Genomic DNA, 14,482 nt, shown 5'->3' with positions numbered 1-14,482 from the left:
TTTATTTATTTATTTATTTATTTATTTATTTATTTATTTATTTATTTATTTATAGTTTCTATACTATTTATTTCTGTTCTGTTCTGTTATTATTTCCTTCCTTCTGCTCATTTTGGATTTTGTTTGTTCTTCTTTTCCTAGCTCCTTTAGGTATAAGGGTAGGTTATTTGAGATTATTTTTTGTTTCTTAAGGTAGGCCTATATTGCTATAAACTTCCCTCTTAGAACAGCTTTTGCTGCATCCCTAAGATTTTAGGTCATTGTGTTTTCATTTTCATTTGTCTTCATGTACTTTTTTATTTCCTCTTTGATTTCTTGGTCAACTCTTTCATTGTTTAGTAGCATGTTATTTAACCTCCATGTATTTGTGTTCTTTCCAGATTTTTTCTTGTGAGTGATTTCTAGTTTCATACTACTGTGGTTGAAAAAGATGCATGGTATGACTTCAGTCTTTTTGAATTTGTTGAGAGTTGTGTTGTGGCCTAATATGTAATCTATTCTGGAGAATGTTCCATGTGCACTTGAAGAGAATGTGTATTCTACTGTTTTAGGATGGACTATTCTGAATATATCTGTTAGAGTCATCTGGCCCAATGTGCCATTGAAAGCCACTGTTTCTTTGTTGATTTTCTGTTAGGATGATCTCTCCACTGATGTTAAGTGGGGTATTAAAGTACCCTACTATTATTGTATTAGTATCAAATATTTTATGCTTGTTATTAGCTGCTTTATGTATTTGGGTGCTCCCATAATGGGCACATACATATTTATAATTGTTATACCTTTTTGTTGGATTGTTCCCTTTATGATTATATAGTGTCTTTCTTTGTCTCTTGTTACAGTCTTTGTTTTGGAGTCTATTTTTTTAAATTAACATATAATATATTATTGGTTTCAGAGGTACACGTCTGTGATCCATCAGCCTTATATAATACCCAGTGCTCATTATATCACATGCCCTCCTTAATGTCTATCACCCAGTTACCTCATGCCTCCACTCCCCTCAACCCTGAGCAACCCTCAGTTTGTTTCCTATGATTAAGAGTCTCTTATGGTTTGTCTCCCTCTCTGGTTTCATCTTGTTTTATTTTTTCCCCCTCTTCCTCTATGATCCTCTGTTTTGTTTATTTTAGAGTCTATTTTGTCCAACATATGTATTGTTACCCTGGCTTTCTTTTCACTTCCATTTACATAATAAATGTTTTCTTATCCCTTCACTTTTAATCTGCATGTGTCTTTAGGTCTCTCTTCTTTACAAAATTTTAATTAATAAATGTCAAAAAATGATGGAAATAAAAAAGTTCATTTGGAAATTAGTGGGTTAACATAGGATAAGGTACAGGGTATTTACATAGTTTTAAAGTATCTCTTTATAAGATACTAATTAAATACAAAGGGAAAAATAGTCCCTTTATAGTACAGAAATCCATTAGACACTACCTTAACCAAGTGATCAAAATTAACATCACCAGAAATAAGCTACATCAACATCATAGACTCCAAATACAATGAATTGAGAAAATTACAATGTCACTTCTGTGGCATTTATATGTATATGAATTTAATCATTATTGATTTAATCATAATCTAGATCCTGGACCATAAAATGGGCATTTATGGGATAATTGGCAAAAGTTGAATAATGTATGTAGATTAGTTAATAGTATAGTATTAATGTTAATTTCCTGATTTTGAAAATTGTACTGTATTTAAGTAAAATATTAATATTTAGGGAAGTTGAATAAAAGGTATATGGAAATTTTATACTATATTTTGTACCACTGTTGCAAATTCTTATTAATCTGAAACTATTTCAAGATAAAAATTAAAAAAAATACTAAAGAAAAAAAAGCATTTTAAAATCCTGTCATCCTGCACATTGTTAGAGCTTGGAGTTGAGGCCGCTGGCTGGCTGATGAACTCACAAGTGTAGGGGGTGTGCTACACGAGGGGCAAGACCACAGAGGTCTCTGGCCCAATGAGTGGAGTTTGATAGTAATTCTTGCTACAAGTATAATTCAAATGTGTCAGCTTTAAGGAGAAATCCTTTTTTAAATGGTATTTTCTTTTCTCCATATTTCTTAACTGCTTGGGCCTCACACGTTACTGGACCTTTTCGATTTTCAAAGCAACTTGATGAATCCTGCTATAAGGTCCTAAAAAGGGAGCTCACTCAGTGGGTCTGATGTGGCGGATGCTGGCCAGGGAAGTTCTGCGCATGCGTGGCACCATTTCCCAAGAACACCCATGGATGGTCATGCCTGATCTCTACTTCTACAGAGATCCTGAAGAGATTGAAAAGGAAGAGCAGGCCGCTGCTGAAAAGGCTGTGACCAAGGAGGAATTTCAGGGTGAATGGACGGCTCCAGCTCCTGAGCTCACTGCTACTCAGCCTGAAGTCGCAGACTGGTCGGAAGGCATGCAGGTGCCCTCGGTGCCTGTTCAGCAGTTCCCTACTGAAGACTGGAGCGCCCAGCTGGCCACTGAAGACTGGTCTGCAGCTCCCACTGCTCAGGCCACTGAATGGGTAGGAACAACCACTGAGTGGTCTTAAGCTGCTCTTCCACAAAGGCAAACAAAATGGAAATAGAAATGGAAAAGGTTGACGGAAAATAAAGTTTGTAAAAAAAATAAATAAATAAAATAAAATCCTGCCATCTATGGTTATATAAAATTTTTTTAAAGGAATAACCTGACAGCCTCTCAAAATAAAAGGATATTTTCACTCAAAATAAAAATGTTAAACATTTGCTTTATGAAAAGCTAAAAAATATACATGGAAAGATATACATATATATTTTAAAGATTTTCTTTTAAAATACATATATATTTTAAAGATATATTTTAAAGCTGGGGCGGGGGGAGAGGGAGAAGCAAGCTCTCTGCTGAGCAGGGAGCCCAATACGGGGCTCATCCCAGGACCCTGGGATCATGAGCTGAGCCGAAGGCAGATGCTTAACCAACTGAGCCACCCAGGTGACCCTGGAAAGATATTTTTTTACATAAATTCTCCCACAGATCAGTATGTTTCCTCTCTCTGACTCATTATTTTAATTTTCCAAGTATTACTCATATTTTCAGAGGATATGATCTAAGTAATGATATAATTTTTCTATGAATAAACTCCTAGTGATTGTACCCAATGGTCATTGATTGTCTTACAGTCTAATTTTATGTATATATTGTTCTAGGCAACAGATGTCAGGGAGTTCCTTTTCTGTCCAAGTTATCAGCTGTAATTTAGCAGTAAAGAAGTGTTGGCCCACATGTGACAAGTACTCATGTGCAATTACGAAGTTTTCTTCTCTGTTTCAGAAAGGAAGGTGAAGAACTGGAGAACAGGATAAAGGCCTGGAGTCCCTGCTGCTCCAAAAGGGTGAGGACAGTTTTGTCAACTATAAGACCCTTCACTACTCTGTGCTTTTTTCACATTCTTAGTCTCAGCTTACGTTGAAGCGTGCTTTAGTTTCTTGAAATGTATTTATTTACAACAAGCAGCTAATTAGGATGAATGCTTTTTTTTTTTTTTTTAAGATTTTATTTATTTATTTAAGAGAGAGGGAGAGAGAGCACAAGAGGGAGGAGCGGGAGAGGAAGAATCAGACTCCCTGCAGAGCAGGGAGCCCGACGCGGGACTCGATCCCAGGACTCCAGGACCATGACCTGAGCCGAAGGCAGTCGCTTAACCAACTGAGCCACCCAGGCGCCCAGGATGAATGCTTTTTAAATTTCATTTTAATGAAATGTTTTGCTTTGGAGAACTCAAATAAAACCACAGCAAGTACCCTGATTTTACCACCAGAGGGCATATGACATTAAGAAATACGGCCAACAAAGTCCACTTGCTTCTGAGATTCTCTGATTTAATGGCTTGAAATCTGTAGTTAGCCACGTCCAGAAATAAACTCATTCAGAAGACAAGTAACATATGTGCAGATGAGGACAGGAAGAGGCTAGGAGTGAAAAACTCACTTTTTTTTATAAGAATATAATCCTCAACCTTGTTCTCAAAAGTGCTCACCTACATTCATTTATTAATTCCATTACTGATTTAGGTTAAACACTCCATTCAATATTGCAAAAGGTTGGCAGTAACGAATTGTGATGTTTCCTCTCCTGGTGATGTTTAAGAAAAATATTGGCTGGCTAATGCAATGGAATCTAGAAAATGAGGGATGAGCTAGTCCAGAATCAATGAAGCCAAAAGGTCTTTGAGTTCAATTTGCATATGGATCAGTGAACATCTCTGTAAATCAGGTCCACCCCCTCACTGTGACCAGTAGGTGCACATCGTGGGTCACAGAGAGCATGCAGAGAGAGTGCATATGCACGAGCATCCGGCCAGCCCCATGAATCAAAATGAGTGCTCATTCTACTGATGTTGGGTTGATGAGATCTCCTTACAAATATATGGTATTTTGATCTTGAAGTTAGAAATTACTTGGAGTAAAAACAATTTAAATTTCCCTGTTCCTCCTACCATCATTCTCCCATTTCCCCCTTTCTTATTTCTATTTCCTTTCTCACCTAAGCCCCAACCCCCCCTTTTTTTCTTTGATTGGCACGTACATGGAAAAAGTGATGAATTATTGATTTTAATGGTTTAAAACTTATTTCAATTCTGCTAATAGTTGTGCTGAAACAGTCTGAATGGGCAGGTGATCTTAGGCATGGACTTGAATCCAACTGGTCCCTGCATGAAATGGCACCTCACTCAGTCATTATACTGAGGTCACTTCCTCCACATTGCATAAAAATCTCTCATGCTCATTTCACAGATGAGCAATTTTGAGGGAAACTGTGCATGTTAGTTGGAATCAGTAGGATATTTCTATATCTAAAACAGTCCATGTTAGTTTGAGGATGGTCATGACTAATACTGCATTTGTACAGCTGAAATACCAGTGCACCACATTTTTCTCCCACGATGCTTCCAAATCTCTCTAAACAGGTAAAAGCAAACTAGAGAGCTAATTTTCTTGGCTAATTTAGCTAAAAACTGTGTATTTGTGATATATCAAGACGGATGGTTGTCGTTATCTGGAATGTTTTATATTATTCTAACATGTTTGAGATAATTGCAATGTTTCTTTTTTATTTTTTCAGAATAGTCCCAGAAATAATTATATAAATGTTCTGCATTGCCTAAAATTTACTGGTCTATTTTTTGCTAATATAGCTCATTATTCATTCCTACTTTATCACCTTCAGCTCTTTGATCAGTCTTTTAAGATTTAGTGTTCCTCTTTAGATGTGAGTGTTGAGCCCTAGCTCTGATAGACGAAAATCATCTTTTGAATCTGCCAATTCTGACTGTTCTTACTGCTGCGATACCTTTGAGAACCAAATTCTTTTTTAATGAAGTTGAGTGGGTTTTAAAAGCAAACCTGCCTTCATCACATTTTGCCCCCCCCCCCACCCAGGCCCTGCTCAGTGTGAAGCCCATGGAAATTGATACTATTCTTTTGCTTTGAGCATCTGACTAACCTCTATGAGTCCATATTGGACATGACAGAGAGAAAGAGACCATACCATAAGCTTAACAGAGTTCACTTTCCCATCCCCAGTCACTCATTTTTGTGCTCATGAATTATACTGTTTGGGGGAATATCCAAGGCTAAGTTAGTTTATATGTAGCAACTGTTTGTAGGGCAGCCAGATTTTGCTGACATCCAAGAATAGAATTTTAGGGTATACTGGATAGAACCTCACCCTAAGGATCCAGGTTGAGATTGAGGTTACACCCTCACACCTGGGTAGGCTTCAATATGTCCCCCAAGTAGCAGGGGTGGAAACATCAAATACTACCTAGATATATGAAGAATATGCAACTTTCTTTATTTTCTATCATAGATTTACTCTTCCTCATAAACATCCACCTAACTGGGTACCAGGGGATGGAAAACACTCTTTTAAACTTGCCAATAATAGGAATTATTGTCTCTTCTCTTTTAAATGGACTCTTCTATGATGATTTTCTTTTGGATAAATGTTAAATCTTTCCTCCCTTCCTTTGCTCTTTCCAAAGATAGGGAGAATGGGGCTGATATGATCACATGGCAGCAAGATCAAGGCATGACAGCGCTCTTGATCCCCAGTGAATGGTTTGGTCCCCTCCCAGCTGATGTGTCACTGGGTCCACACTGGCCACTGGAACATTATGCTGGCACATACTCTAGTCCTGACCATTTGCCTCTGATGTGTCTTCTCACACTGCAGCAATTTGTGCATCCTCAGGCCTCTGCGAATTCTCTGGTCTTCTAAGCGCCAACACATCCACTCATTGAAGCCTAAGAGACCCCTAGAAGTCAAAGTTCTGTCTCATCCATATAGCCACTTGCCAAGGCCACAATTATTCCATCACTTCACATGTCTGAAAGGCTCTTTCCTCCAGAGTTTCAAGCAGTGATAGGGGAAAAACTGGACTCTTCTTTGAACTTTCTAAGCAGGATACATATACTGAAAAAACTGCGTCTCTGATTCTCCTTCCTTTCTTCCTCAGCAGTCCACAGCATGGAAGGAAAAATATCCCATTACCTGTAAGGAACTTATTTTTATATCCTCTTTGCATACCCTCTCTTTTTATATCCTTTCTGAGGTGGTATTTTGTCTTTTTTTCTAAAGTCATAGCAGTGGACAGGTTGCAGAGAGAGGAGCTAGTTCACCCACCAAGAAAGATGCATCTGGAGAGATTCCAAAAATATTCTCTCTGTCACACCTAACTTGTATATAAGCTTCAGTTTCCTCAGCCAAAAAATGGAGAAAATAAACCTGGACCCACCCTCCAGGGATGAAGAGCTCTATCTCACTCTTGATATCCTTGTGGATAAAAACTCTAGGAAGTGGAATGTTATAGATCTATATTTCATAGAGGGTTTTTCCTCTCCAGAAGTCTATGCTAGTACACAATTCTACCTGCCAGATTAGCCATAAGACAGCATGTCACACACACACACACACACACACACACACACACAGAACCATTTTCTATTCATACCCTCCCTCTCTTTGGAAATGTCCTTCAATCTGTGTTAGGCTCAAACAGAAGACACTGATTAAAATTTCAATATAGTTACAAGTCTAGTGAGTTGACTTTTCTTAAATGATTCAAAAACCTTAAAAACACAACTTACAAGAACCTTTAAGAGAATTGTTCACTCAATAAATATTTTGTGAGCATCTACTATGTGACAAGTATTGTGCTGGGTTCTTGGATGCATCAGCGGTCAAAACTGACCCAAAACCCCACAACAAAACAAAGGAGGCAGGAAGAAACTTTTGGAGATGATGTAGGAGTTTATGGCACTGATTGTGGCAATGGTTTCACAGGTGTATATTTACCCCCAAATACATCCAGTTGTATACATTAAATACAATCATCCATCAATACAGCAGTTTAAAAAGCAGACTATGACCCTTGCTCTCATATTTGACAAGAAGGGAAAAGGATGAGAAAAAAGGAGGCAGATAAGCAATATACTTAAGGTATACATATATATAAGTAAATAATATTGTACATTAGGAGCATACAAGTAGATTAATAGAAAAAGTGGAACACAAATTATTACAATGATTAAAGTAGTTATTGTTTTACCCTCACTTAGCATATTAAAGATATTGACTCACTTATTCATATTTCTCAATTAATTTATACCTTCCAGTGTTAAAGTAACCTTTAACCAACAGAGAAAGAAATATTATCTCAGAACACCAAATGCTGCAGTTTGCAGGTTATGATCAATTAATCCTTAATCAAGACCTGGGGCAGGGTGCCTGGGTGGCTCAGTTGTTAAGCGTCTGCCTTTGGCTCAGGACATGATCCCAGAGACCCTGAGATCAAGCCCCGCATCAGGCTCCCTGCTCAGCAGGAAGCCTGCTTCTCCCTCACCCACTCCCCCTGCTTGTGTTCTCTCTCTCGCTGTCTCTCTCTCTGTCAAATAAATAAATAAAAATCTTAAAAAAAAAAACAAAAGACCTGGGGCTTTGTTGAAATTCCCAGAGTGATTCAGACTTTATCCAGTGGCCATTTTTGCCTTCCCTGTCTGCCCCCCCTCCTCTTTCTAGCGTCACAGGGTATTTACAATGTCAGTGGGTCTTTTCAAGACCACATCTTTCTTTCTTTCTTTCTTTTCTTTTCTTTTTTTTTTTTACATCTTTTACACTGTTCCGGTTTCTGGCAATCTGTCATGTTTTTCTGAAATGATATGTTCTTAAAGGTTTACTTGCCCAGCAAAACACACTGTTGTCCTTTCATTATTATAAATACTTTTGGAATGATTTGTTAGCATTATGATCAACTTATGACCCCTTGTTAGCATCTCTTGATAATTAGTCCAATCATCCAAGAGGTTTTGTTTCCTAGAAGATGAGAGATTGTGTTTACTCTGATTAATATGGTGAATCTATCTTCTTTCAACCCTCAATTTCTACACATGTATTCCTACACTGCTGGTCACAATCTTTCTAATTCTTGGTATACCTCTTACTTTTTCAGAACTCTTGGGATTACTCATAATTCTCTTTACCTTGCCCACATACAGAAAAAGTATATATTTATGTTTAATAAAGGACCATATATCCAATAAAAGAAACAGAACACTCACATATGTCAACACAACCATTCCCTTAAAATTAATAAAAATTAAGCATATCTATTATGTTCAATCTTCTTTCACATCACAATGTCTTTTGTGAACTTCATCTTTTCCCATTTTGATTATCATTATGGATTCATGGAATCAAGAACTCAACTTGTTTATAAATAATTTTTTATACTGAAATGGTTTTGAGCTGGATAGTGGAAATCCCTCAAAGCTGACTCTGTTGTCAGCATTACTCCAGGTATTTTTAAAGCCACTCTGCATTCAGACAAGAGTAAAAGGTCCACCTAGTCTTCAAAGAGCTTGGGTTCCTTTTAGTGGAGAGTTAGAAAAGAATGAAGTCCCAGACATTACAGAGCACATTTGACATTTTATATCTCAACCTCTTTAGTGATAGAACATGTTAGGAGTACACATGTATATTTTTAGTTTAGCTTTGATTTCCTAAATTCATTTCATTTTCTTCGGAAGTATTCTTTCTACAACATATTTAAATCCAGAATGAGAAAGAACCCTGCAGAAGGGGTTCAGATCAGTATTATCCCCCATTTCTACCCTCCAGCTGAAGCTAGAACTCAGATCCTTTTTCTGCAGCGTTTACTCTTATCTTTCAGCTTGGAAATTGGGGAAAGTTTCACACACAAAAAAAATAACATCTGAGCCAAGTCTTGAAGAACCAGAGAATTTACCAGCAGACTGGTGGTAGGGGATGGGGTGGGAATGAGATATAAAAGGTACTCCAGATAAAACTGAGCATATATAGGCACATCATGTGTGAAGATCCAGAGGCATGAAAGGGACTTGGAGTAGAATGATGGGAGGACAAGGGAGTGAGAAGAGATGAAGGCAACACTGTATGTTTGGTGAGTGTATGAGAGATCTTAGTGTGCCACACTAAGCAGTTTCATTTTTATCCAATGGGTGATCATAGTACAAAAGTAACTAGGTGGTTTTAAGAAATGTCCTGGAGAACTAGTCAAGGTAAACTTATAATAAATTCAAAAAAGTTATTTATGTATATTATCAACCTTCTTTCAGCGTGAAAAGAGTTCTTCTAGAAGGGGGTTAAAGAAGGAAAATTTTATGTATTAAACTTTTAACAAACCCCTGATATTTTTATAAGCTGAAGTTGATGAGTCAGTTCTAATGGAGATATCATCTCACTGTATGATGGTATTACTTATCCATCTCCTTCACCCAAAGAAGAAGGGATCAGACATTGTGCCATTGTGGTAGTCAGAATTCTAAAATGACCCCCATGATCTATGCCCCTAGTGTTACATGAATGATTCCGTTACATCTTTGATTAGGTTACATTATATGGCAAGAGTGAAAGGATTTTGCAGATGTAATTAGATCCCAAATTAGTTGACAAATTCATCCAAAAGGAGATTATCCTGAGTGAACCTGACTTAATCAGTTGGAAGCTCTTTAAAAGGATTTTGGACTTCAAGGAGGTCACAAAGAGATTCTCTTCCTGGTTTTGAAGAAGTAAGCTGCCATAATAAGTTCTACAACTACAAGGAAATGAATTCTGCCAACAATTATGTGAGCTGGAAAGAGGAATTTGAATCTCAGATGAGACCCCTGACCTGGCCAATACCTTGACTACAGGTATTGTGATACCCTAAGCAAAGACCCAGCTAAGCCAAGTCTGGACACCTGACCCATGGAAACTGAGATAATAAGTATATATTATTTTAAGTTCCAAAATCTCTGGTAATTTGTTATGAAGCAATAGAAAACTAATATACCTATAGAATGGTAAGGAAAATCACAATAGAATTAATACTTACCTATTAAAAAAGGCAATGTGGGGGCACCTGGGTGACTCAGTCGTTAAGCGTCTGCCTTCAGCTCAGGTCATGATCCCAGGGTCCTGGGATCGAGCCCCACATCAGGCTCCCTACTCTGCAGGAAGCCTACTTCTCACTCTCCCACTCCCCCTGCTTGTGTTCCCTCTCTCGCTGTCTCTCTCTCTCTGTCAAATAAAATCTTAAAAAAAAAAAAAAAATAGGCAATGTGGTTATGGTTAAAGGCTACATGGGTTCATATCCCAACACTACCACCTACTTGCTATGCAATTTGGGCATCTTTCTTCATACTTCCATGCCTTGATGTCCTCATTATGAAAGAAGGATAAAGGTAGGGCTTAACCTCATAGGATCATTCTGAGGATTAAAGGACTTAATTTACGCCAAGTCCCTATAAGGGTACCTGCCATGCAGTAAGCACACTATAAAACATTAGCTATCTTCATATGATGTTTTTCTACTAATTATCAATGGATCTAGATATATCAAAGGCTTTCTTCATATACCCCCCTTAACAAATAAGAGTATCATCCTATTATAAATGTTCAAGGCATCTGATAAAAAGATCAGATTTATCACTGTGTTGTGTTTCCATAGTCAATTTCAGTCAGAAAAATAAATAAATAAAGGATAAAGTAATATAAGAAAACATGGTCTCAATCTTAAACTACAAAAATAGCTGGGGGAGGCCTTACCATATCTGGAACTCTTTATGCTCCCTTAAGATTTGGGGATCAGTCACAGTTCCAAAGTAATCACTAAAACATGTGGGCAGCCATTAAATTCTTGTGTTATAATTGCTGTGTGTTATTTCCAAGGAATTGTACAATGCAAATATTCCATATCTATACAAGAAAATTGAAGGAAATTACTTTGGGGAAAGCTATTTAGCTATGGTAGGTAGAAAGGTAGGTAGGTTAGTAGGTTGGTAGGTAGATGGATAGATGGCTGGATGGAAGGAAGGAAGGAAGGAAATAGATGACCTGGAATCCTAATCATGAGAAGATACATGAATTCCCTGGGTCGAATGCATTGAATTTTAAAGAAAATATCAAAAATGTAAACAGATTAACACAACTGAAATTAATTTCTTGCTCACAAAATGGTTTAAAGTGAGATTGGTAGGGAAATTCCTCTCCATGCAATCATTCAGTAACCAAGACTCTTTCCACCTTGTAGGATCCTCCCTACCCTATGGTTTCATTGTCATTTGCTTCCACCTGACAGAAGGACAGAGAGCACGAGGGAGCCCATGTGAGAAGTTATAATGGGCCAGACTGAAAGTAGCATGAATTTTCCCTTTGCTCTCATTCTATTAAGGACAACTCAGTCACATGGCCATACCTAACTGCAAAGGAGAAAGGAAAATACAGTGTGGTCTTATGCCAGGAGGAAGTGGATTTCAGTGTACAGGAAGCAGTCTCTGCCATAAGTACACATGCAATTTGGATGTGCAGCTAGTACATGATTAAAAATTTACAGGAGAAAATATAACTCTTGAGTCAAAATAATCTAGTTTCCAGGGGCGCTTGGGTGGCTCAGTCAGTTAAGTGTCAGACTTGATTTTGGCTCAGGTCATGAACTCAGGGTCCTGAGATTGAGTCCCTTGTCAGGCTCCATGCTCAGCGGGGTGTCTGCTTAGGATTCTCACTCTCCCTCTGACCCACCCTTCACCCTTGCACGCCTTCTTGCTCTCTTAAAAAAAAATCTAGTTTCCAAACTTAGCCCCTTGACAGTTGTCTGATCTTAGGCAAAATATCTCCCTTCTCCATGCCTTAATCTTATCAGTTCTTCATCTTTTAAATGAGGATCTGAAAATCCTACAGCTTAAGATTCTTAGGAGATTGAAATGAGATAATATGTTTAAACTCATTAAAATAATGATTGGCATTTATTGTTATCAATAGTTATAAATATTTCATTCTAACTGTATTGTTGGTTTGGGAAGACAAAGAAGCAAGATGTCCTATTATTTGAGCTAAGAAATCAAATGTACAGAATCAGAATATATTATTCCAACCGAATTATTGGATTGAGAAGGTTTTAAAAGGTAGAATCTTCACACAATAGAAGTTCATTTCTTGCTCTTGTAAAAGTTCCTGGGCAAGTGTTCACATTAGCAAGCATCTTCCATGCAGTCATTGAGAGATCCAGTCTTTGTCCATCCGGGGCTTGCCCAATCCCTAGGGTTTTATCATCATTCTATCCAATGTGTAGAGATACACTATGGAAGCAATATGTGATGTGGTTTGAGCTAAGAATTAAGTGTTTCAACATTAGAATAATTGAAGCTCACAGAGAGAAAAATTACTCTAATTTAAAAATAAAATGAAAGCAACCTTAAAATATTATGGAATTGAAAATGTTGGTAGTGTAGCTCTAGAGCTGAGATACATAATAATCTGGTTATCACATATTTAGATTCAGGTTGTTTGAAATATTTTTAGGTTTAACTTCTGCCACATATAAATGTGTACCGCCATACCTAAGGAACTCCATGAACACTCAGGTCCAGAACTGGACCTGAGCTATGCACTGCTTATCATCTGAAGCAAGTAACACTATCATTGATAAGCTGAATTCTGTATAATTGAAAGGATTAATTTACAGAGTGGTTCTGAAGTCTGGATTACTGTGAGGATGCTGTCTAACCAATGCAGTTACCAAAAGCAGAGAACAGCCCTTGTTCAGCATTTCTCAAAGTTGAGTTATACACAGACTTCTTTTATAGAAAATTAATTTTCACTAAGCCCCAAGAATATATCCATGGTCTTCTGGTCTTCAGATCCCAATCTGAAGAATATAACCTTAATCAAAATAACTAAGAGCAAAATATGGCCCTGCATGCCTCATCTTCTTGGTTTCTCTATCATATTCCAACTTACCTGATTTCAAATCCTACTTCCTGTACCCCCTTGGCACACTCACACACTTTTTTGTGCTGTCCTCTCCAATAAGCTTCTCGGAACACACACCCCTCCATCTGATTGCCTTGGTTCTACCCAAGTTTACCTCTTAGGCCTTGTTACAGTTTGATGAACTCTTGCTGATCTGATAAACCTATCGGAACCAGTGCCCTCCATCCCATGTGCTTCATTTCACAATATGGTAATCAATGTTCTCACTTCTGTAGGTTTCCCTGCTTCTGAGTGCTTACCTTGGCTGGACCACATATTAGGGAAAAGGTAGGAAGGACACTCGGGGTACCATCCATGTGCCAAGCCTCATGGCATCATTTCATTTATTACCCTGGTGTCCTTGGGAAATTACTGGAGCATTTCAGCTTCCTTTCCACCTCTGCAAAGTGGGGATGGTAACAGTTTCCTAGGTTCAGATAATAGCTACTGTTTATTTAGGTTCTTACTATGTGCCTGGTTCTCTGTCAAGCGTTAAATGTATTATCTCATTTAATCCTTATCCCATCCCTGGGAGGTAGGTTCTTAGTATCATGCCCACATTTTTAGATGAAGAAATTGAGGCAAAGGAAGGTTAAGCAGCTCAATCGGTTTGGGAATAGCCTTTGGAGCCTTAGAGTTTCCAGGTGATAGCAACCCAGTTCATTTACTTGCTTCCTGAAGTACAGTAACAACAGAAACTGTTATGACTAGAAGCACATTTACAATAAATACATAGTCTCACTGTGTGCTCACTTGAGCAGCACTTCTGTGGTGGTTCTTTGCCACACCAGCCCATTTCACCAAAAGTCAAGCAACACAAACTTAAATTTGACCTAGTTTAATCAAAATGTGGGTTGTGGTTCAATTATTTGACAATTGGTTACTAAGAATTTAAAGTGTCTAACCACCACTATAAATGTAGTCTTTCTCTTGTGGTCTCTCTCAGAAACTAAGGTTGTCATTTCTCACTGCTACATATACCCTGTAACTCCTCCTCAGTAACCTGAAAATGCAGAGGGAGCTGCTTCACCACAGACCCCATATTTCAAGGTGTGGAATTAAAGAGGCATCATGGGATAGATCTTGAGAGGACATTCCCCCTAGTCAACAAGTCCCAAATGTCAGCCCTTATATTTTTTGTCTGCAGTGGACTGGTAGCATTAGAACCTTG

The 14,482-nt window shown here is 37.9% G+C and overlaps 1 protein-coding gene and 1 pseudogene across 1 annotated transcript in view; both read left to right on the top strand.

The window, feature by feature from the left end:
- Positions 1–2,569, top strand: part of LOC118008978 (40S ribosomal protein SA-like) — a 23,967-nt gene extending 21,398 nt beyond the window's left edge. The window contains exon 2 of the mRNA XM_035002882.1: positions 2,154–2,569. Within this exon, the coding sequence (XP_034858773.1) occupies positions 2,154–2,554 (401 nt within the window). The 3' untranslated portion in view covers positions 2,555–2,569. The remainder of the gene's footprint in view (positions 1–2,153) is intronic.
- On the top strand, positions 1,872–2,013 carry LOC118009075 (annotated as a pseudogene).
- Positions 2,570–14,482: the final 11,913 nt, after the last annotated feature.

The sequence above is a fragment of the Mirounga leonina genome, unplaced genomic scaffold (genome assembly GCF_011800145.1).
Source record: "Mirounga leonina isolate KUSES-001 unplaced genomic scaffold, KU_Mleo_1.0 Mir_126, whole genome shotgun sequence".
Taxonomy (NCBI): domain Eukaryota; kingdom Metazoa; phylum Chordata; class Mammalia; order Carnivora; family Phocidae; genus Mirounga; species Mirounga leonina.
This window is presented reverse-complemented; position numbering and strand designations above follow the sequence as displayed.